This window comes from Pipistrellus hanaki (genome assembly GCF_964339955.1).
Source record: "Pipistrellus hanaki genome assembly, chromosome: 18".
Lineage (NCBI taxonomy): Eukaryota > Metazoa > Chordata > Mammalia > Chiroptera > Vespertilionidae > Pipistrellus > Pipistrellus hanaki.
In genome coordinates this window covers 39,786,470-39,806,563 of record NC_140520.1, presented here as the reverse complement: position 1 = coordinate 39,806,563, position 20,094 = coordinate 39,786,470, and the positions used below count along the sequence as shown (strand labels likewise).

The 20,094-nt window shown below is 65.1% G+C and overlaps 1 protein-coding gene across 3 annotated transcripts; it reads right to left on the bottom strand.

The window, feature by feature from the left end:
- Nucleotides 1–305: 305 nt before the first annotated feature.
- OLFML2B (olfactomedin like 2B) lies at nucleotides 306–19,802 on the bottom strand. 3 transcript variants are annotated; one of them, XM_084867057.1, is made up of 8 exons: nucleotides 19,226–19,802; nucleotides 17,066–17,329; nucleotides 15,630–15,737; nucleotides 9,671–9,826; nucleotides 6,015–6,246; nucleotides 4,557–4,979; nucleotides 1,643–1,819; nucleotides 306–1,356 (listed from the first exon to the last, which is right to left on the bottom strand). In XM_084867057.1, the coding sequence occupies exons 1-8, from the start codon at nucleotides 19,394–19,396 to the stop codon at nucleotides 755–757; spliced, it is 2,133 nt and encodes a 710-aa protein (XP_084723183.1). In that variant the 5' UTR covers nucleotides 19,397–19,802; the 3' UTR covers nucleotides 306–754. The 3 variants fall into 3 exon arrangements, with proteins under 3 accessions (XP_084723183.1, XP_084723184.1, XP_084723185.1); XM_084867058.1 differs by having other exon boundaries at nucleotides 6,015–6,243; XM_084867059.1 differs by having other exon boundaries at nucleotides 6,015–6,240.
- Between the last annotated feature and the right edge of the window lie 292 nt (nucleotides 19,803–20,094).

The window sequence follows — 20,094 nt, the reverse complement described above, 5'->3', positions numbered from 1 at the left end:
CGTGTCTGTGTGTCTGTGCTTGGAGGACGGGCAGGCCTGCGGGCAGCACACCTCTTGTCTCAGACCAGCCCCCTCTGAGGGGAAGAGGGAGGAAGCCTGGTTGACGGTGACTGCCGGGCGAGGAGGGGACTCTGGACTGACAGGGAGTGCCTGATGGCGAGCTCCGGGGAGAGCAGGACCAGCCCCACCGCTGGGCGTCTGGGCACAAGCACCCGCCCCGCCCCGGGGGGGACGGGCAGGAAGAACAGGCTCCCCGGTGTGGGTCCTCCTCCCCAAGGGCCCAGCCACGGACAGGCACACACGGGTCATTTTAAATTCTTCTTTATTTAAAAAAGCATTTTCTGGGGTTTTGAAACTTCTCCAGCACATAACTTTTCCCGCCCCTGCCGTCCTGCCTCCCTCGCTCCCTGCGGTGCCTTGGCCACTAGCCCCACATGGAGGCCTCACCAGCGGGGGCCAGAGGGCGGAGGCTCAGAGGGAGGGGGTCACTGGCCCAAGGAGAAGTTCATTTGCTCAAAAATATAAACTGCGGAGGATGAGCCAGCACACACGCGCGGGTCGATCTACAACCCATATAAAAAAATAGACCCGAACTGCCATTTTACATATACAAACAACACGTTTTTGAACAGCACTTGCCCATCTGCACACACACGTGCACACATGTAAACACACACACATTCACACACACGTGCAGTGCACACACACGTGCAATGCACTAAAGGTGCAGCGGCCGGGCACACTGCTCGGCGGGTCAGTAGGCGAAGATGACGTGGTAGGTGACCTGGTGGCCGTTGTCCCAGGCGTAGAGCAGCCGGTCCTTGGGGTTGTAGTCGACCTGCGTGGTGTGGGAATACTGGTTCTCGAACAGCAGCCGCGGCACGATCTGCGTGTTGGTGTGCGTGTCGAAGGCGTAGGAGATGCTGGCGTTGCGCTGGCGGTGGCTGTCCACGGCGTACAGCACGCCGCAGATGACGAAGCAGTGGCCGTACAGGCTGCGCCGCAGCCCCGTGCGCCACGTCGTCTCCTTCCGCGTGCTCAGGTCCGCGGCGTTGAGCTTGCTCAGCACGATCACCTCCTGGCCCAGGCCCTCCTCGTCCAGGGCGGGATAGATGAGCCACAGCCCGTTCTCGTCCACGGCAAAGTCCACGTCCGAGCGGCCCTGCCAGCTGCGGGGCGCGGCCTCCTCGTAGGCCACGTCGTGCAGCAGGGCCCAGGCGGCCACGAAGCGGCGGCGCAGGTCGTACTTGATGAGGGTGCGGGCGAAGGCGCGGCTGTAGAAGAAGGCGCCGCCGTACACCGCGTGGCCCGTGCCCGCCCAGCTGTAGGGCAGCTTGTACGAGTTGCTCCAGCGGCCTGCGGGGGCAGGGGCTCAGCAGCGCTGCCCGGGCGCGGGGACCAGCGAGGGTCTGCACCCGGGCTGTCCGGGCTCCCCACCCCCACCCGGCCCCGGCCCGGCAGCTCTGGTCCCAGGCCGAGCCGCTCCCGGCCCCGGGGGAGCGGGTGGCGCGCTCGGGGCCGCCCCGTCCAGGCGTGAGGGAGGCGGGGGGGAGGGGGGGTGCGCGGGCAGAGGCCCCTCCCGGCCAGGCACACCCGGCGGCGTGGCTGGGGGCAGAGGGGGGGACGGGCTGGGGGCACGCACCCTGCCGGAAGTTGTCCAGGTTCCGGAACTCCACCAGCGTGCTGCCGTACGCCGAGTCGGTGACGTAGATGCGCTCGTCGCTGGCCAGCGGGTCCTTCATCCAGGCGCCCTCACTCCGCCCGAAGGTGTTCTGGGTGGTGGGCCCCGTGATGGTGGACAGCGTGTCCTTGCACCTTCCTGGGGCGGGAGGTGGGTGAGGAGGACAGCCCTGCCTCCGCCGGTTCCTCCGGGGCCTGGACTCCGGGCTCAGCCGCAGCCACCAGCCCGGGCTCTGCCACTCCGCTCCGGCCTGCGCGCCTGCCTCCCGGGCCGCCCGCGCCCGCCGCCCACCCGGCCCTGCAGACCCAGCGGTGCCCTTCCCGATGCCACAGCCTCTCCGCCCCGCGCTCCTCTCACAGGCACACCCCGCACCTCCCCCAGCACAGGCCGACGCCTGGGGCTCGAGAGGACAGGACAGCAGGCGGGGCTCCCCGGTCCACAGCCCTGAGCTGCCCCGGAGGCTCGGCCCAGAGACCAGCCCTCTGGACCCTCGTGCCTGTGCCCTCCACAGGGCGTGTCAGCGCTCGCTCAGGGCTGGGCCCCGGTGAGGTCAGTCTGCCTCAATGGCCAGCAGCTCAGCAGCCCCGCGCGGCTCTTTGGAGCAACCTGGGCCCAATCGAGGCCTCGCAGCCCAAGGACATGCTGGCTCTGGGCCGAGCGAAAGCTTGAATGTCCAAGACCATGCGTGACGACAGAGGGCACACGCTCGTCCTGCTGCACCCGTGGGTCTGAGCCGCCGGGGAAAGGCAGGGGGAGAGCCAGTGTCTGACTCTGCCAGCCTGGCAGCCAGACCGACACCTCACTGCCTGGGCCCCAGCTGCTCCCTGACATCCAGCCCGGTTCTCACAGTCCCAGCCCCTATTTCCAAGCTGACCCAGTCTGTCCTGTGGCTCTGCTCCCGCCAGCGGTCCAGGAAGGACCCCGCGGTCAGGACGGGACAGCCAGGCTGCGAGAGGACAGTGGTTGTTTCCTGTCGGACCCGCAGTGGGGGACTGTGCACTGGGTGCAGGAGGCTGGAGGGGCTTAGGCCCTGGCCGGACAGTGGAGGGGACCCTGTCCCCGTGAGACCATCAGCAGGGCCACCCGCCGAGCTCATCGGCTCGACAACGAAATGGACCGTCGGTGGGAAGCACTGCCTCCCGACGCCGGCCCAGCGGCTGCGGGGAAGCCAGGTGTCCTGTGCCTGGTGAGCCCCCTCCAGGGAGGGCCGTGCCGCTGCCCAGGGGAGGGGGGCAGGGGAGCTGCTGGGCAGAGGACTGGGCAGTGACTAGGGCAGTGGTCGGTAAACTGTGGCTCGCCAGCTACATGTGGCCCGAGGGCTGCGGTTTGCCGCTCTGTTGACGAATGAGTTTGCCGACCACTGTGTAAGGCGTTACCCTTACCCAGAAGTTTTGACTTCAGGTTAAAGACATTAGTACATTATTAAAATGTTTTTGTAAGTGTTTTTCCCTAAGGCAATGGTTGGCAAACTCATTAGTCAACAGAGCGGCAAACCGTGGCTTGCACTGGACTAGGGCATTTCTGGTCTGGGTGCCCGCCAGGGCATACCGCCCTCCCCAGGTTGGTGCTTGGTGGGGAGTCCTTCTCCCCCAGATCCTGATCATGGTGTTTCCCAGCTGTGAGAGCCAGGCCACCCCGCCGACTGTCCAGCTCCTCCGACGGCTCACCCGGGACGGCCAACCTCCCCGTCGCTCACGCAGCCCGGCTGCGGCGGGAGTGCCGCCCGAGGCGCGGCCGGCCCCCAGGCCCTCCTCCCGCCGCGCCGGGCTCCACTGGCTCGTTAACCAGCCAGCGGTCGGCTCTGAGCGCTTGTTCTGGAATGTCTCTGTTTCAGTTTCCCTGAGGACAAGGGTCGGCCTTTTGGGGGGTCACAGCATCCGGTCTGGGCACCGTGGGATAGGAGGTTCCTTTCAAAGTAGCCACACGGCTCAGCCCCAAATCCCAACTGCCACCTCGTCACCCAGGGGCCGAGCCACTCCGCCAGATGGCGGCCACCTGCGTGGCACTGGGTCCGCGGCCCGGCGGTTGCTGCAGCAGGCACAGGCTGGGCCTGCAGGGAAAGTTCTGGAAAGGGAATGTCGCCCACACGGGGACGGGCACTCGACAGCGATGGGCAGTGAGCGGTGACTGCGGGAACCAGACCTGCAGGAACCGGCGCCCGCCCCTCGGGTTAAAGGAACCCAAGATGCAGGAGGCAGCGCGGCTCCGAGGCCGCAGGCCGTCCCTCTGGTTGGACAGGGCGCTGCCCCACAGGAGAGAAGGTCCCCTCCCCCTCCCCGCGGCCTCAGCCCTCAGCCACCTGCTGGCGGGAGCCGCAGGCGTGTTGGGGTCAAACCAGAAAACCCACTAGTGGCAACACCCAGGGCGGGACGGGCAGAGGCCGGCGGGGCCAGGCCGGCGGGTGGACGGGGATGGCGGCGAGGGGAGGGGCTGCAGCCACAGCGGAGGCCCAGGGGCAGGTTCCTGGTTCCCGGCAAACTGGCCCCCCCAAGGTGACCGTTGGGAAGGTCCGGCACGCTCCCCCAGGGCAGGAGGACTGCCCGGGGCACGCGAGCTGCCCGGCCGGGTGGCCGTGGCCCCTCAGATCGCGGCCGAAGTCGAGCAGGACACGGCCTCCCACTGTCCATGCGGAGCGGCAGCCCAGCCACAGGCAGCCCCCCTCCCGGCCCCACCGTGCCCTCCCCGGTGGCCTCAGCCAACTCCTCCCCGGACCCAGGGCACCCATGCAGGCGGGAAGCGCGGGCAGCCAGGCCCCGGCCCCGCTGGCTCTGTGCACCTGACAAAGGACGGCCCTTTGGTCTGGGACCGGGGAGGCGGGCCAGCCAAGGGCAGGTCGGCCTCGCACGCTGAGCGGCGGCCGGCAGGCGGCGCTCACCTATGACGTTCTGGACGTCGTCCTCCGGGAGCGCGCTGGGGCCGGCGGTGCCCGGGGAGCCTGTCCCGGCCGCCGTGGGGGGCGCTGCGGACCGGCGTGGGTCCCCAGGAGCCGCTGGCAGGGAAGCTGGGGCCGGAGGAGAGGGGGTGGCCGTGGGGGCCACGGTGGGGGGCGGGGCCCCCCCGGGGGCTGGAGGGACAGTGGCTGGCCGTGGCGTGGGGACTGGCTCGGCGGAGGCAGCAGGGACACGGGGGGCTGAGGGGGAGGCCTGAGGCTGCGGGGCGGACACGCCGGCGGGTGCAGCGGTGCCGTGGCGGGCGGCTGCCGGCCTGCGGGGCTCAGTGTGCAGCAGGCTGTTGTGTCTCAGCAGCTGGTCCTCGATCAGCAAGTCCACACCGCTGTCCCCGCCGGAGAACGGGTCCTCTGGGGGGCAAACAGGCTCGCGTGACTCGGAGAACGGCCAGGGCCGGACAAGAGCACCGAGTCAGGGATGGGCCCTCCGAGGAAGGCGGGCGGTGGGGGTGGGAGGACAGAAAGTGAAGGCCCTGCCGGACCCATCGTCCACTCATCCGTGTTTGCGGCACAGACGACGGTGAGCGGAGGAAGGCCTTGCTCCCGCAGCCGCCCAGTGGGGGACACACCGACAGCAGCCCGGCGATGCTGTGTGTGTCTGGAGGGAAGCTGGTGGGCCTGGGTGGGGGGTACTGTGGTCAGCACTGCTCGCTGGAGGGAGATGAGCAGAGGCCTGGGGACACGAGGGAGCGGAGCAGACACAGGAAGTGAGCTCTGGGGAACAGCCGCTGTGCGGAGGCCCCGGGCCAGAACATGCCTGGAGGCTGATGCAGACAAAGAGGCGGGTGGGGGGGGCAGCAGGAGGAAGGCAGAGGGACGTGGGAGCCGGTGGGGGGCTGGGGGGCTGCGTGTGGACTTCAGCCGTGATCCTGGGGAAAGGGGAGGCGCAGGGTGCGAGTGGAGAAGGAACGTGGAGGCAGATCTCCACGGAGCTGGTGGGTGAGCGGTGAGCCTCTGTTCATCCAGGCACCGAGGTGCAGCCGTAGGCAGCATGACGGCCTGGCAGCTCACGTGACTGACAAGGTGTTGTCCTCAAACACCCAGCCTCCCAAACCAACGATAAAAAGACAAGCTAAAGATGGGCAAAAGGATTATGGCAGCAACTGGGTGAGCAGGGCTGGGGACCAGCTCGGGGTGCGAGGAGGGGAGTGGGGGGAGGGGAGTGGGGGGCAGCCAGGGCCTCTGGGAGTCAGAGGTGGGAGTGCGCGTGTCCGGCAGGAGGCCAGGCCGGGAAGGGGCAGGCAGGGGAGTGACTCCACACCGCCACGTGGTCTCTGAACTGTGAGGGCAGGGCCTGGCCGCGCCCAGAGGACACGGCTTCTCGGACAGGCGGCTCAGACCGCACAGCCCGGCGCCCGCCCGGCCTGGCCTGCTGGCCCCACTCACGCTGCTCTTCGATGTCGTTCTCGTCCTCGGGGTCCTGGGCTTTGTAGTAGGTGATGCCCCGGATGACGGCAGGCTTGGAGGCCGGCCGGCCCCTCAGGGACACCTGCCTCTGGACGGGCTGCCGTGGCCGCACCAGCTCGGGCGGAGCCAGGGGCTGCGTCCGCAGGAGCTCGATGGCGTTGACGTGCTGGGACACGGTCTCCTCCCGCAGGAACTCCTCTTCATACTGCTCCTCAGAGAGAGGGGGCCAGGCCACGGTCAGGCTCAGGGGCAGCGGCCAGGCCACGGCCAGGCTCAGGGACAGCGGCCAGGCCACGGTCAGGCTCAGGGGCACAGCGGCCAGGCCAGGCCACAGTCAGGCTCAGGGGCAGCGGCCAGGCCACGGCCAGGCTCAGGGACAGCGGCCAGGCCATGGTCAGGCTCAGGGGCAGCGGCCAGGCCACGGTCAGGCTCAGGGGCACAGCGGCCAGGCCACAGTCAGGCTCAGGGACACAGCGGCAGGTCAGGTGGGGCAGCATGGAGCCCAGGCAACAGCAAGGACAGACTCAGCTTTCATCTCAGAGCCAGGCCTCCTTCTCCACGCCCGTGGCTCCTCCGAGGACGGAGCTTCGCCCACTGCGGACGAGGAGACAGGCACACGGCTCTGAGCAGGGCCTGGGCCAGTGCGCTCAAAACCAGGCCCCCAAGGCTGCAGCTCCCGAGGGCAGGGGCCCATCCAGGAGGTGGAGGGGACCTCGGGGTGTGGCCCAGCCCAGCTCTCAGCCACCGAAGCCCCAAAAGGCCCCTCCCAGGAGGAGGCCCGTCAGGCCGGGCGCCAGTGAAATCACCAAGAGCAGAGCCGCCTGGAAACAAAGCCTCCGTCCCAGTCCCTGAGCCGCTGCGGGTCCACCGCTGACCCTCCCAGCCACAGACACGCACCCTGGCTGCTGGCAGCAAGTGGAGACCAAGTGCTGGAAGGCAGGGGTCCCTGGCTGGGGCCTGAGAGGGCCTGCCCCCTCCTGCTGCCCCCACTTCCTGCTTCTGGCTGTCGAGGTGACTTGGGAGTCAGGAGGACCAGAGGTGCAAGGGCCATCCCCATCTCGCTGGCCCCGGTGCCCCGCTATAGCTGCCCCTGGTGCCCCTGTATCTCTGGCCCCGGTGCCCCCGTATCTCTGGCCCCGGTGCCCCCGTATCTCTGGCCCCGGTGCCCCCGTATCGCTGGCCCCGGTGCCCCTGTATCGCTGGCCCCGGTGCCCCCGTATCTCTGGCCCCGGTGCCCCCGTATCTCTGGCCCCGGTGCCCCCGTATCTCTGGCCCCGGTGCCCCGCTATAGCTGCCCCTGGTGCCCCCGTATCTCTGGCCCCGGGTGCCCCCGTATCTCTGGCCCCGGGTGCCCCGTATCTCTGGCCCCGGGTGCCCCCGTATCGCTGGCCCCGGTGCCCCCGTATCTCTGGCCCCGGTGCCCCCGTATCTCTGGCCCCGGTGCCCCCGTATCGCCTGGCCCCGGTGCCCCTGTATCGCTGGCCCCGGTGCACCCGTCTTGCTGGCCCCGGTGCTCCTGTATCGCTGGCCCCGGTGCACCCGTATCGTTGGCCCCGTTGCTCTCTGCATCTCAAAGCCTCATCGCCGGGCAGACCTCTGGAGCTGGCTTTAGTCTGGGCTCTGAGGGCGGGCAGGGCGCGGCGCCTGCTGGGAGCGCCGGGAAGAGGCCCTCGCACTGCCCAGCCAGACCGTGTGTCATTCCCTGCCTTCCTGGCACGGCTCTCGGCCGCAGTGGCTCCCTCGTTCCGTTAACCCAAGACTCTGCATGTGATTTCATTCCTGGCGCCTGGCTGTCCCTCTCCCGCCCGCGCCCAGAGCCCTCACCACCTCCAGGCCACGACCTTCTTGGCGAGAGGTCTCCGGACGGCCGCCCACACCACGGTCCTGAGAAGCTGGGAATGGGCTACAAGAACCTGGGCGCCTTGGCCCCCCCGGGCTCATGGACGGGGGGCGGGGGGGGGAGAGAGGACGAGCCCAGGGGCCCCCCTCGCTGGTCCCCTCGGGTCCTGGCTCTGTCCCCACAGCCGGGCCGGGTGGACTGTGCTGCCTGCAGTGATGACTGGGCCTCGGAGGGACTGGCCTCTGCTGAGCAAGGAGGGATGGGAGTCTGGCTGGTTTGCTGTCTGCCCTCAGGAAACCCGAGCTGGTTCACACCACAGCACAGCACACCACACGGTGCGTCAGCGAGACCGCGGCGAGCTCAGCCGGGCCGCCGGGGCAGGGCCAGGGGCAGCAGCCGCCCGCGCTGGGCAGCAGGGGGTGCCCAGGGCCATGGAGGTGCCCCCAGCTTCTCTTCCAGCCCAAACGTCCGCCCCGGGGGGTTTGAGCTCAGACCTGCTCCAGTGGCCCAGCAGGCAGCACATGGGACACCCCGACGTGTGTGTGTGTGTGTGTGTGTGTGTGTGTCTGTGTGTGTGTGTCTGTGTTTTCTCTGTGTGTGTGCGCCTCTGTGTGTGTGTGTGTGTGTGTCTGTGTTTTCTCTGTGTTGTCTGTGTGTGTGTGTGTGTGTCTCTGTGTGTGTGTCTCTGTGTGTGTGTCTCTGTGTGTGTGTGTCTGTGTGTGTGTGTGTGTCTCTGTGTGTGTGTGTCTGTGTTTTCTCTGTGTGTGTGCCTCTGTGTGTGTGTGTCTCTGTGTTGTCTGTGTGTGTGTGTGTGTGTGTGTGTCTCTGTGTGTGTGTGTCTCTCTGTGTGTGTGTCTCTGTGTGTGTGTGTGTCTGTGTGTGTGTGTGTGTGTGTGTCTCTCTGTGTGTGTGTCTCTGTGTGTGTGTGTGTCTGTGTGTGTGTGTGTGTGTCTGTGTCTGAAGGACTATGATTCCCCCAAAGCCTCAGAGCAGTCATCGTGGACACAGCCAGGAGCTAGAGGCCTCCCTCGCCCTGCTCTCTGGTCGGGAACTGGTTGGTTCTGAGTCACGTGCTGGGCAGGGTGCAGGCGCCATACTGTCCGCAGGGCCAAGCTGCCTGCTGTCCTGCCCTCGGAGCCCAGTTCCCCAAATGGCGGCACTGTCCACCCGGCACCCCTAGACGGGCTGCGCTGCCTGCACGTGCCAGGCCCGGGGAACGCAGCCCTCCCAGGTGCCAGCAGCCGCAGCCCCGCCCGCGCGCCCGGCCTGGCCGCTGGGGCCCTGCCGTCCACCGCCCGGGGCCCCAGGACAGCCTGTGAGTGGCCCTCACGGCTCCTCCCGCCGCCGCCCCGGCCCCTGGTGGCGTCCGCACTCGCTCCCGCTGCCCCTCCGCCCTCCCAGTGAGCTCCGCATTAGCTGTGTCCGGGCCCGTAGGGACAGCCCGGCACAGGTGGCACCGCGGGTCACCCAGCACATAACGCGGAGCAGACCGGTCGCAAATGGGAGGAACTTTGAAGCAAGTGGGTCGTTGGGCGTCAATCAAATCGCATCAGACGGAGTCCATTTCCCGCGGGGTCGGCGGCCGGGACACTCCCCGCCGAGCCAGGGCGCCTGGGAGCTCCTGCTCTGTCTCCTCACCTGCCCCCTGCGCCCGCAAGTCCGGCACCCACACGGCCCGCAGCCCTCCCTGGCCTCTGCACTGAGCAAATGGCTAGCCCACCCCGAGCCGCAGAGGTGCCTGTGGCAGGAGGGGTCGGCTCGGTGCACGGCCCGGCCCCGCTGGGGAGGCGCGTACCTCGGGGTGGGCGTAGGCGGCCGCGTCCCTCTGCAGGGCCGAGCCGGCCGCCCGGGAGCAGTTCTGCCCGCCTCCTCGCTCCTTCGCCTCCGCGCGGACTCCTCCCGCGTCCTCTCTGGTTTGCTCCTTTTCCTTGGTGAGGTTTTTAGAAACTTCCTGAGAAAACATTTAAAAAGAGGGTCCGTTACTGCGCTGAAGACGAGCCGCCATCAGCTCAGAGCACAGACCGGGCAGGCAGGCTGGACACGGCCGAGGAGCCGTTGGGCCTGCGTGTGTCCAGCCCAGAGCTGAGGAACAGCCGGGTCCCCGGCCCAAGCCCCACATCCAGGGCCCAGGAGGGGCATGGACCGGGCAGCAGGGCACTTCCCCGGGGGTGGGCTGCGGCTTGGGTCACGGCCAGCTGTGGACAGGCTCCCGGGTGCCCTTTCTCCTCTCAGTTGAGAGCCGTGAGCTGCACTCAGGACCACTTTGTCCCGCTCCGGCCCCTTCTAAGGCTCCCATGAGCCTCTGAACTGCCCAGTGCTCTGTCCTCTGGGCCGTGTGCGGGAGGCAGCCACAGGGAGGGGGAGGGGAGCCAGACTTGCTTCCTGTCTCTCTGACACACATACTCGGCCTGGCCATGCGGCCGTGATCTCAGAGGAAGCCAGGCGCCCAGGGCGAGGCGACAGACCCCTGGTGGGCTCCTGTAGGGCCGGCCTCTGACTGCACGGAACTCACTGTGCAGACAAGAGCCGTGAGAAAGAGATCTTGCTTCAGGCCCAGGTGAGCCATCTCATGGTGTGTGTGTGTGTGTGTGTGTGTGTGTGTGTAGGGTGGGGAGGCATGTACCTCGGGGGGGGAGGGGGTCACTCCTGACACAGTGGGGTGGCCAAGGGCCACCATGAGGAGAGCAGATCCCGGAGGGGATGTGCAGCTCCCATCCCACTGCGGCTGCCGGGCCAGCGTCCACGGTGAGTGAGGAAGCCCTGCGCTTCCCGTGGCTGTCACGGGAGTCAGTGAGTCCATGGAGTGGGCACACCGAGCGGCTGAGTTTTCATAGAGGTCAGAGCTGGCCCGGACCCCACAGCTCAAGCCTAACCTTTAGTTGCAAGAAGGGGACATGGAGACCCCAGCGAGGAGGTGGCTTGCCTGAGGATCTTTTCAAACAAGTGTCAGAGGAAGAACCAAGATGGCGGTATAGGTCAACGCCTATCCTCACCGCTTCCCACAACTACGTCAAAATTACAACTAAAACACAGAACCACCAGCATTCAGAACCGCCTGAAACCTGGCTGATGGCAATCCTACGCCTAGAAAACTAAAGAAAGCTCACGGACTGGGAGGAGGCACAGATGGGCTGGACCAGCACCCACATGTGGCATTTTTTTTTTTAAATCAGGAGGGAGATTCTCTGAGGAGGCGCCTGTGAGGAGAAGGGGTCTCAGCCCCATACCAGACCCCAGCCCAGGCTCCCAGAGCTAGGAAGAGAAGTCTCCACAACTTTGGGCTGTAAAAGCCAGAGGGGGTTGGGGTTCAGTGACAAGGAGATTGCTGGAGTTCCAGGTGTTCCTCTTAAAGGTCCCTCTTGCTCTGAGCTCCGGTGCAGAGCAGTGGCTTTGGGGGCCCAGACAGACATAGGGAGGAACTGGACTGTCAGGCATCAGGGTAGGAACTTGGGGCGGCTTTCACCCAGATGGAGGTGCTCTCAGAGATAATTGTTGCTGTACTGGGTCCTCTCTGATTGCAGAGCTGACTGGCAGGGACAATATCTGTTTGCTCCCTCCTGATGATTCCCAGAGACCCTGCCCCATCCAATTTGCACCCCCCAACCTGTTTGCAGTGGCTTTTGCATACAAATGGCCTGTCCTTACTCAGGCTTCCGACTTTGCTAAAACCTCTTAAGCAAGCTGCAGCTGGTGGCAGTGTGCCCCATACTTATCAACAAGAGGCTCAAGATCCTGCAATAGTAGGAGCCTGTTTGCTTCACGGCTGGGCTTCACCTGGGCACCTCCATGCCCAATACCAGTAGTTCCTGCAGAAGGGCCCAGGCAGTGGCTAACTTTGCATCTCCCTGGAGGCCTTACAGCCAGTACATCTGGCCGACAGCTTCAATTATAGCCAATTACAACTCCACACTTCTATAAGTGACCACTCAAGGGGCAGACTCATGAGCACCAAAGCCCCACTGAAGCAAGTCCTGCTCCATAGGGGTGTCTCCTGCACAGCAGCATTCTCCTACTGTAGTCGCAGCTGGTCCTCACAACCCATCGGCCTGGAGGTCAATTCCTCCAGTGATGCCAACAGCAATCAAGGCTCAACTACAACAAGATTGTGCATACAGCCCACACAGGGGTACACCTAGAATACCCAGCTCAGGTGACTGGGGAGTCTGAGCCACTGGGCTCTACAGGACACCTGTTACACAAGGCCACTCTACCAATTCCAGGAGACATAGTAGCTCTACCTAATACATAGAAACAGACACAAGGAAGCAGCCAAAATGGGGAGACAAAAACAAAACAAAACAAAACGTCACAAATGAAATAAATGGAAGAGAGCAAACTTTTGGATACAGAGTTCAAAACCACAGTTAAAAGGTTACTCAAGGATCTTCATGAGACTTTCAAGGCTCTTAGTGAGAAAGTCAAAGACATGAAAAAGGACCAGTTAGCAATGAAACCTACACCAACTGAAATAAATAATTTACAGGGATTCAACAGTACAGTAGAGTAGTCTCAGAATCAAATCAACAATGTGGAATATGAGGAAGCAAAAAACACAATCAGAAGAGCAAAAAGAAAAAAGAATCCAAAAATATAAAGATAGTGTAAGGAGCCTCTGGGACAACTTCAAGTGCACCAACATCAGAATTATGGGGGTGTCAGAAGGAGAGAGAGAGAGAGAGCAAGATATTGAAAACTTATTTAGAGAAATAATGACTGAAAACTTCCCCTACCTGGTGAAAAAAATAGATTTACAAGTCCAGGAAGCACAGAGAACCCCAAACAAGAGGAATCAAAAGAGGACCACATCAAGACACATCATAATTAAAATGTCAAAGGCAAAAGACAAAGAGAGAATATTAAAAGCAGCAAGAAAAAAAAACAAACAGTTAGTTACCTACAAGGGAGCACCCATACGACTGTCAGCTGATTTCTCAACAGAAAATATGCAGGCCAGACAGGAGTGGCAAGAAATATTCAAAGTGACGAATAGCGAGAACCTACAACCAAGATTACTCTACCCAGCAAAGCTATCATTCAGAATTGAAGGGCAGATAAAGAGCTTCACAGCTAAAGGAGTTAATCACCACCAAACCAGTATTATATGAAATGCTGAAGGGTATTCTTTAAGAAGAGGAAGAAGAAGATAAAATATATGAACAATAAAATGGCAAGAAATACATATTTACCAACAACTAACTATAAAAATAAAAATAATGAGCAAGAAATCTAACGAACAAAATAACTGGTGAATGAAAGAGAGATATGGAGACATGAAGCAGACTGACGATTCTCAGGGGAAAGGGGGAAGGGCGGGAAGAGATCAATCACAGATCTTACTGTGGACATGGACAGCAAGGGAGTGAAGGCCTGGGGCAGGTTGGGAACTGGGTAGAGTGGGGGGAGGGGGGACATCTGTCATACTCTCAACTATAAAATTAAAAAAAACACGCACAACAACGTGGCAGAGCGGAGCCCAGGTCCTGGCCTCCTGAGAACTCAGCCAGTTCTTGAGCAGCACGGAGGGCACCAAAGTGGACAGGGAGGGTATTCTTGCTGCTTGAGTTGGTCCAAAGGCCAGCAGCAGGTGCCACCCACCAAGGGAGCTGGTTAGAGATGCTGGTGATCCAAGCGCCTCCCAGCAAGCCCAGGTGCTCTTCATGCAGAGGGACTGCAGCTGCCTGAGCTGGGCTGGGGCCTGAGCCGGGCAGGGGGTGGTCCTGAGCCGGGCAGGGGGTGGTCCTGAGCCGGGCAGGGGGCTGAGCCGGGCAGGGGGTGGGCCTGAGCCGGGCAGGGACCTGAGCCGGGCAGGGGGTGGGCCTGAGCCGGGAAAGGGCAGAGAGGTCCTGGTGGGTTCGGGCGGCTGCCTCGGTGCGCACTTCTGGAGAGCGGCCCAGGGTCTCTGTGACCCGGGGTGCGCTCTGTGGAGGGGCCAGTGGTCCACCCGCTTGGTGATACCCCCTCTGGGAGGGGGAGTTTGCAGGAAGCAGATGAACCACAGGGTCCACCCACGAGAATGTGAGTCAGGTGGCGTGACCGAGGCAGGTGCTGACCCTCCCAGGCAGTGCGCATCTTGGGGGCACCAAGGTGTGTCCCTTTCTGCCCACAGGGCCCAGGGCTCCCCTGGGCACCCCAGTGGCGTTGCCTCGTTACCCACACAAGGCCACGATCCTGGCAGCCTGAGGTGGCGTTGCCGTGTGCTGGCGGCCCCATCGTGCATGGCTGGGCCCCTGCGGCCCGGCACTGATAGTCCCGGTGCCCCTCGGGCCGGCGAGAGCCGTCTCTGGGTTTGCACAGAGCAGGTTGGGGCAGCCGGCTCCCGAGCCCAGAGGTCACCCCTCATGGGAACAGCAGAGCCCGTCCGCCACCTTAATAAATGCCAGGCTGGGTGGCATCACCCACCAGCCACCCCCAGGCCCCCTTGCCCTGGCCTCCTTCCTGGCTCAGGCCCCTCCTACCCTGGGCCTACGTGGGCCACTTCCCAGGGGTGCTGGGAAGTCCCCACACGGGGCCCTCTCGGTGCACCTGGCAGAAGGGAGGGCCCATGGCCTCCTCCTCAGGCTCTTCCCTGGCACAGCTGCGACCCTAACGAGTACGGTGTGTGCGGCTGGGCTCACGGCTGGGCGGGGCAGGCGCTGTGGTGGCAGGGGGCCTAGCTGGCAGGAGACCCTTCCCCTGGTCCCTGCGAGGTCCCTGGGCAGAGCAGTGTGCAAGGGGAGGAGAGCCGCCGGGCGGGCACAGGCCAGGGGCCTGGAGGCCTGGGAAGTCTGCCCCGAGCCCTTGGGTGCGGCCCAGCAGGGGGCAGGGAGGTGTGCACAGAGAGGGGCCAGGTGCCGGGCAGACTGTGCAGACACCCCTCGGGAGGGGGGAAGTGTGAGAGTGAGGCAGGGTTGCGGGCCGGGGGACTGGATGTGGTGGCCTCGGGGTCCAGGGCTGGTGGAGACTGACCTCGTCCAGCGCAGGACAGGTGTGTGCCTAGCTGAGATGAAGCCGAGAGCGCTGGGTCCGGGGAAGGTGAGTGGGCACACCGGACGGCGGGTGTGCAGGAGGTCCTCAGAGCCCGGGCACCGGGAGCAGAGGCGGCTCTGGCGCCGAAGGGAAGGCAGGGGTGGGGACACCCGCCTTCTCCCCAGGCCCGGGCAGGACAATGATGGGGCTGCTGCTTGGCAGCTGTGGCGAGGCGGAGGGAGGGCCCTCGGGGCAGGGCGAGGTGGGCCCCGAGCCCTCTCCAGCCCCTCCGGGAGCAGGCGGGGCCTGGGTGAAGGGAGCGAGGGGAGCCAGCCTGGGGCCCTGGGCCCCGGGGGAGGCTGGTAGCTCAGTCTGCTCTCCCCACTTCAGCCCCCCAGGACCAGGGGGCAGGGACAGGACAGCACCCCTGGCAGCTGTCTCCAGCCCCGGCGCAGCGGTGTTCAGACTGTCAGCAGAGGCAGGACGAGGCCCGTCCCTCTGACCACAGCTGAGATGGTAGCGGCCGGGCGGAGCCGCCAGCTGCCGAGACCAGCTGCTCCCCAAGCAGACGGCTGACGGGCCAGGTGCTGGCTGAGACCGGGACCCTGGTGCTTGGGGCAGCAGGCCCTGCGATGGCTGTCCCTGGGGGACCACCCTGCACTGTAGCCACTTGGGCACACGGTTCCATTTCGCTGGCTCTCTGGCCACCAGTGATGTGCCCTCTGTCGGAACACGGGGAGGTTGGATACACTTTGGGCCTTGATCAGGAGAAAGACGTGGAGACCCTTACCTCCCAGGATGCTCCTTACCTCCTCCAGTTTGTCCACGCGCCCCACCAGCTTGGTGGTGACCGAATGCAGCTTCAGGAGGTCCAGGCCGTAGAACGCGCCCTCCAGCATGTCTATGATGGTGGCGAGCTGCGGAACAGGGCGGTTAGTCTGGGCCAGAGCACCAGGGTGAGCCCGGCAGGGAAGTCCCGGGGACTGAGAGGTGGCCTCAGAGGGGGCATTTGTCTTGGCATACACGCAGCAGACACCGTGGGTGAGTGTACCCGCCTGCTGGGGCTCTGGTGAGTCTCCATCATCTGTCTTTCCTCCGAGGTTGTCAGTCCTGTCTGTCAGCACAGCACCTGCTGGGGGTTCTGTGGACACCCAGGGGTGGCTGGAGCCTCGGGACCTGTGCTTGCGCCCTGGCACACTGCACGGGGGCACCCGCAGGCCCACTGAGGGCCCTGGAGGCAGCGTGTTCTCTTCGCACCGAGAGCACTGACCCTGGCCTGAAAGAGCCTGGTGACCCAGCTCTGAGGTGGCACGCTGGTCCTCCAGGGCCGCCCCTCCTGCCAGCCAGAGGCCCTGGGGAGGGAGGCCAGCGGCTTGGCACATCCTGGGCTCGGGGGCAGGTGCGGGAGAAGGCAGGTGCTCCCCGCAGCCTCCTGCCGAGGCCCCAGAACAGCCGCCGGCCGCCGGTCCGCCCTCTGCCCCCCGCTCCCGCCTCGGGTCAGACAGAACCTGAGCACAAGGTCTCCGCCCACGGCGCCGCACGGCCCTGGCGAGGCCACGGGGCGGTTCTCTGTGCTGGGAGGCTGTTTCCATCCCTGGCGGAAGTCCTGCCGCCCGTCCCAGGGGCCCAGCGCCCATCCCACAGCAGGGTGGCACCTTTGGTTCAGAAACGAGCAGAGCTTCAGCCCCCAGGGTGTGACTGAGTCGGGCGGGGTCACTCGCTGCCTCTCAAACACCACTCTGCCTAGCGGGTACCGATGACCACCAACGGCACGTGAGGGAGTCCCTGGCACAGCACGTGCCCATGCTGTGCCCCCTCGCTCGGTGGCCGTCACAGCGCTCCGGCCAACCCGCAGGCAGGAGTTCCCGCTGTGCATTCAGGGGCCAGACAAGCAGGTGGACCTGAGTCAACGCTGCAAGTGGTGCCGATGATGACGGACCCGTCGTCTGACTCCTAACCCCAGCTCCTCCCACCGCGAGCGTGGCCAGGAGCCGGACGGAGCCGCCCCGGTGGGCTGCGGGCACGTGCTTTAGGCGTGGGGCCTGGCAGCTGCCCCAAGGCGGCCTCCGGCTCCACTGGCAACATGGGCGGACTTGGCTCTCACCAGGTCCCTTGGGTGTCAGGGCTGAAAGTGACCGCTGTGCAAAGGCTGACGCGGGTCCCTCACTCAGAGGCCTGCGTCCCCAGGCTGGTGACTCGGGGGCCCGGCGGCACCTCACCCACGGCATGGCCCCACCAGGCCCACCTTCAAGTCGCGGCTGTCGGCCTCCCGGAGCTTCTGGAGCCTGAAGTCCCCCTCGCAGGGGTTGAGGGCGGAGGGCGGGGCGACGCAGGCGCACTTGCAGGACGGGCCGGAGGTGATGGTCTCCACGGTGTAGAAGTCCTCCTTCCTGGAGGCCCCGGCGTTGACCCTCTTGCAGGCGTCGTGGCCCATGGGTCTCACCACGCATTTGCACTGGCAGTCGGAGCCCTCGGACACAGCCTTGACCTTGTCATAGTCGCCCAGCAACTGGACAGACAGAGAGAGGATGGCAGGGCATGTGGACACAGGCCTCCGAGCCAGAGACCTCAGACACCTGACCGCCCACGGTCATCACAAGACCACCCGCTGACCGCGCCGTTGCCTGGAAGGCACCGTGGCCGCCAGCTCTTGTCCGAGGAAGCGGCGTGTCTCAGGCCTCGGCCTTTCATCATTGTAAGGAAAGACCAGTGAGCCCCAGTGTCCTCCCAGCAGCCCTGCCCAGCGGGCGCCCAGGTTAGAGCGAGGAGGGAAAGGCGGTGCCTGCTGAGGCCACTGCCCACATCGGACCTGAAGCTGCTCCTTCCTGTCACCACGTACCCCCTCCACTCCCAGGCGCCCCTGGGACTGCGCTGGGTGCCCATGCGCCAGGCGGAGTGCAGAGGGAGAGGGTGCGCCCAGTGCCCAGCAGGGGGTGAGCTTGCGCTGGACTGCAGCCCACAGCGCACCGAGGAGGGGGCGTTTGAGCTGGGCCTCGAAGCGTGGGTTCGGGTTGGAGAAGGGGAGCTGGGTGGAGAAGCGGTGAGGACTCCTCCGTGTGAGGAGTGAGTTGGCTCCTAGAGCGGCTTCTGGACCCAGAGTCCAGGCAAAGCTCAGACGCCCGGCAGCCTCTGCTCCGAGGAGGCGGGCCATGTCCTCAGCCTGCCGCTCGCAGGGCAGCTTCTGGGGGTCCCCTGGGGGCCATGCTTCTCCCAGCTGCTCTCCGGCAGGCCCCGAACCCACACCCGCACCCGCACAGCCTCCCTTTCTGGGCACCGAGAGGGGCTCCTTCCGTCCGGCCCGTGACCTGCTGGAGGCCAGGAGATTGTGGGGAGCCTCGCTGGCTGGGGGGTGGGGAACGGCTGGCCATGTTTTCCTTGCGGAGTCTGGGTTTCTGCTAACGCTCATTTTTTTCAGGGCTGTTATCAAACGCAGCGGACGGCGGCTTATAGTTCGAGGTGATGATGCGGCTGGCCTCCCGCCTCTGAAGCTCTGCTCCGCTCCCTCCCTGACCGCACAGAGCCCCCTGCAGCCTTCCTCCAGAGCAGCGGTTCTCAGCCTTCCTAAGGCTCCTCAGGTTGTGGTGACCCCAGCCATAACATTACTTTCGTTGCTACCTCACAGGTTGAGAATCGCTAGCAGGGTCTCCTAAGACGATCGGAAAACACAGGTATTTACAGTACGATTCACAACAGGAGCAGAGTTACAGTTATGAAGTAGCAACGGAAGTAACGTTACTGTTGGGGGTCACCATGACATGAGGAGCCGTATTGAAGGCCGCGGCATGAGAAAGGAGGGGAACCACTGCTCCAGAGGCTCGGCTCTCAGGAAGCTTTGCCCATGGCCCCACAGGACCCCGATGCCAGGTGCTTCCGGAGGCTGTGGGCGGGCACGGGGCAGTGTTAGCATGTTATGCGGGGAGGGCCAGGAGAGGGTGAGAGCCGGGCAGGGCTTTGGAGTCCTTCCTCGGGGTCCTTCCTCGGCAGCCGCTGCCACAGGTCATGGGATAAACAGCCCGGAGAGCCCCCCAGGAGAGGGGTCTGACTGAAACTCCGAACCGGCCCTGTCCACCCCTCCCCCTTCTAACCATCGGCGCCTGATGGTCTTTAGCTGAAAACTGGGACTAGGGCTGGGGACTGAGCCCTCAAACAGGACAGTCCTTTACTGCCCAGGTCCACCGTCTTCTCCGGGCCTCTCACTCCGGTGGGCGACATCGCCCAGGGGTCCCGCCATCCGCCCTGCCGTTCCCACAGACAGCCTGCAGGCCAGAGGGTCTCCTCCCATTCCTCCCCCACTCTCTCCTCCCGGTCCCTTCCCCTAAGCAAACAGTCTGCCACCAGACACCGGTGCCCTCCGGCCGGCCGTGGCCCACCTGGCGGGGCAGGCAGGTGGCCTTACGGCGCCTACCTGAGACAGGACGTTCTCCTGGTTGTCGGCCTCGCTCTGCAGGGTCTCGGCCTCCGTGGGGGCCACGGTCGGCGCGGTAGGGGGCTCGCTGGTGCCTGCGGGGGTCACAGTGGCCACACTGAGGGCCACTCCCAGAGCCAGCCAGAGAGCCAGCAGCAGAGGCTGGGCCATGAGGGCGAGACAGAGGGGCTGGGCCGGATCGGCTGGGGATGGGTCCGGCAGCGGCTGTGCCAGAGGACGGCTGGTCAGGAGGAGCTCAGAGCGCCTTCCCCGGCCGGGTGCAGGCGAGCGCGCGTGGCCGGGGCGCCCCCGGGACCCGGGTCATCTCCGTCCGGGTGGGTGCGAGCGGCCCTGGACGCAGGGAAGTGGAGGTGACGGCGTCCTCAGGCGGGAGGCTGGGTCCGGCAGCGCCGGGCGGAGCTCGGCCAGCGGCAGGGAGCCCGGGGTGGCCCAGAGCGGGCTGCCGGGAACCTGGGGCGAGGACCGCCTGATGCGGAGGGACTGCGAGCAGCGCAGAGGGAGGCGGAGCCTCTATTGTGCAGGCCGCGGAGGTGCAGCCAGTGGCCGCGAGGAGAAGGAGGAGGAGGAGGAGGAGGAGGAGGAGGAGGAGGAGGAGGAGGAGGAGGAGGAGCGGGAGGGAGGGGAGGATGCGGAGTGGTGTCCTGACCCGCCCCTGGGGCTCTGGCCTTCGCCCGGGGTGGGTGGCGTCGCGGAGGGGCCGGGGGGAGGCTGTGCTTCATCTGACCGCGGACGGAGGAGCAGAGATCCTGGCCAGCCGCTCTCCTGCCGGAAGCCCTGCACCCCGGGCTCAGCTTTAGACCCGGCGCTGCCCGAGCCCGGCGCCCGGGAGCCGCGGGGGACAGCGCGGG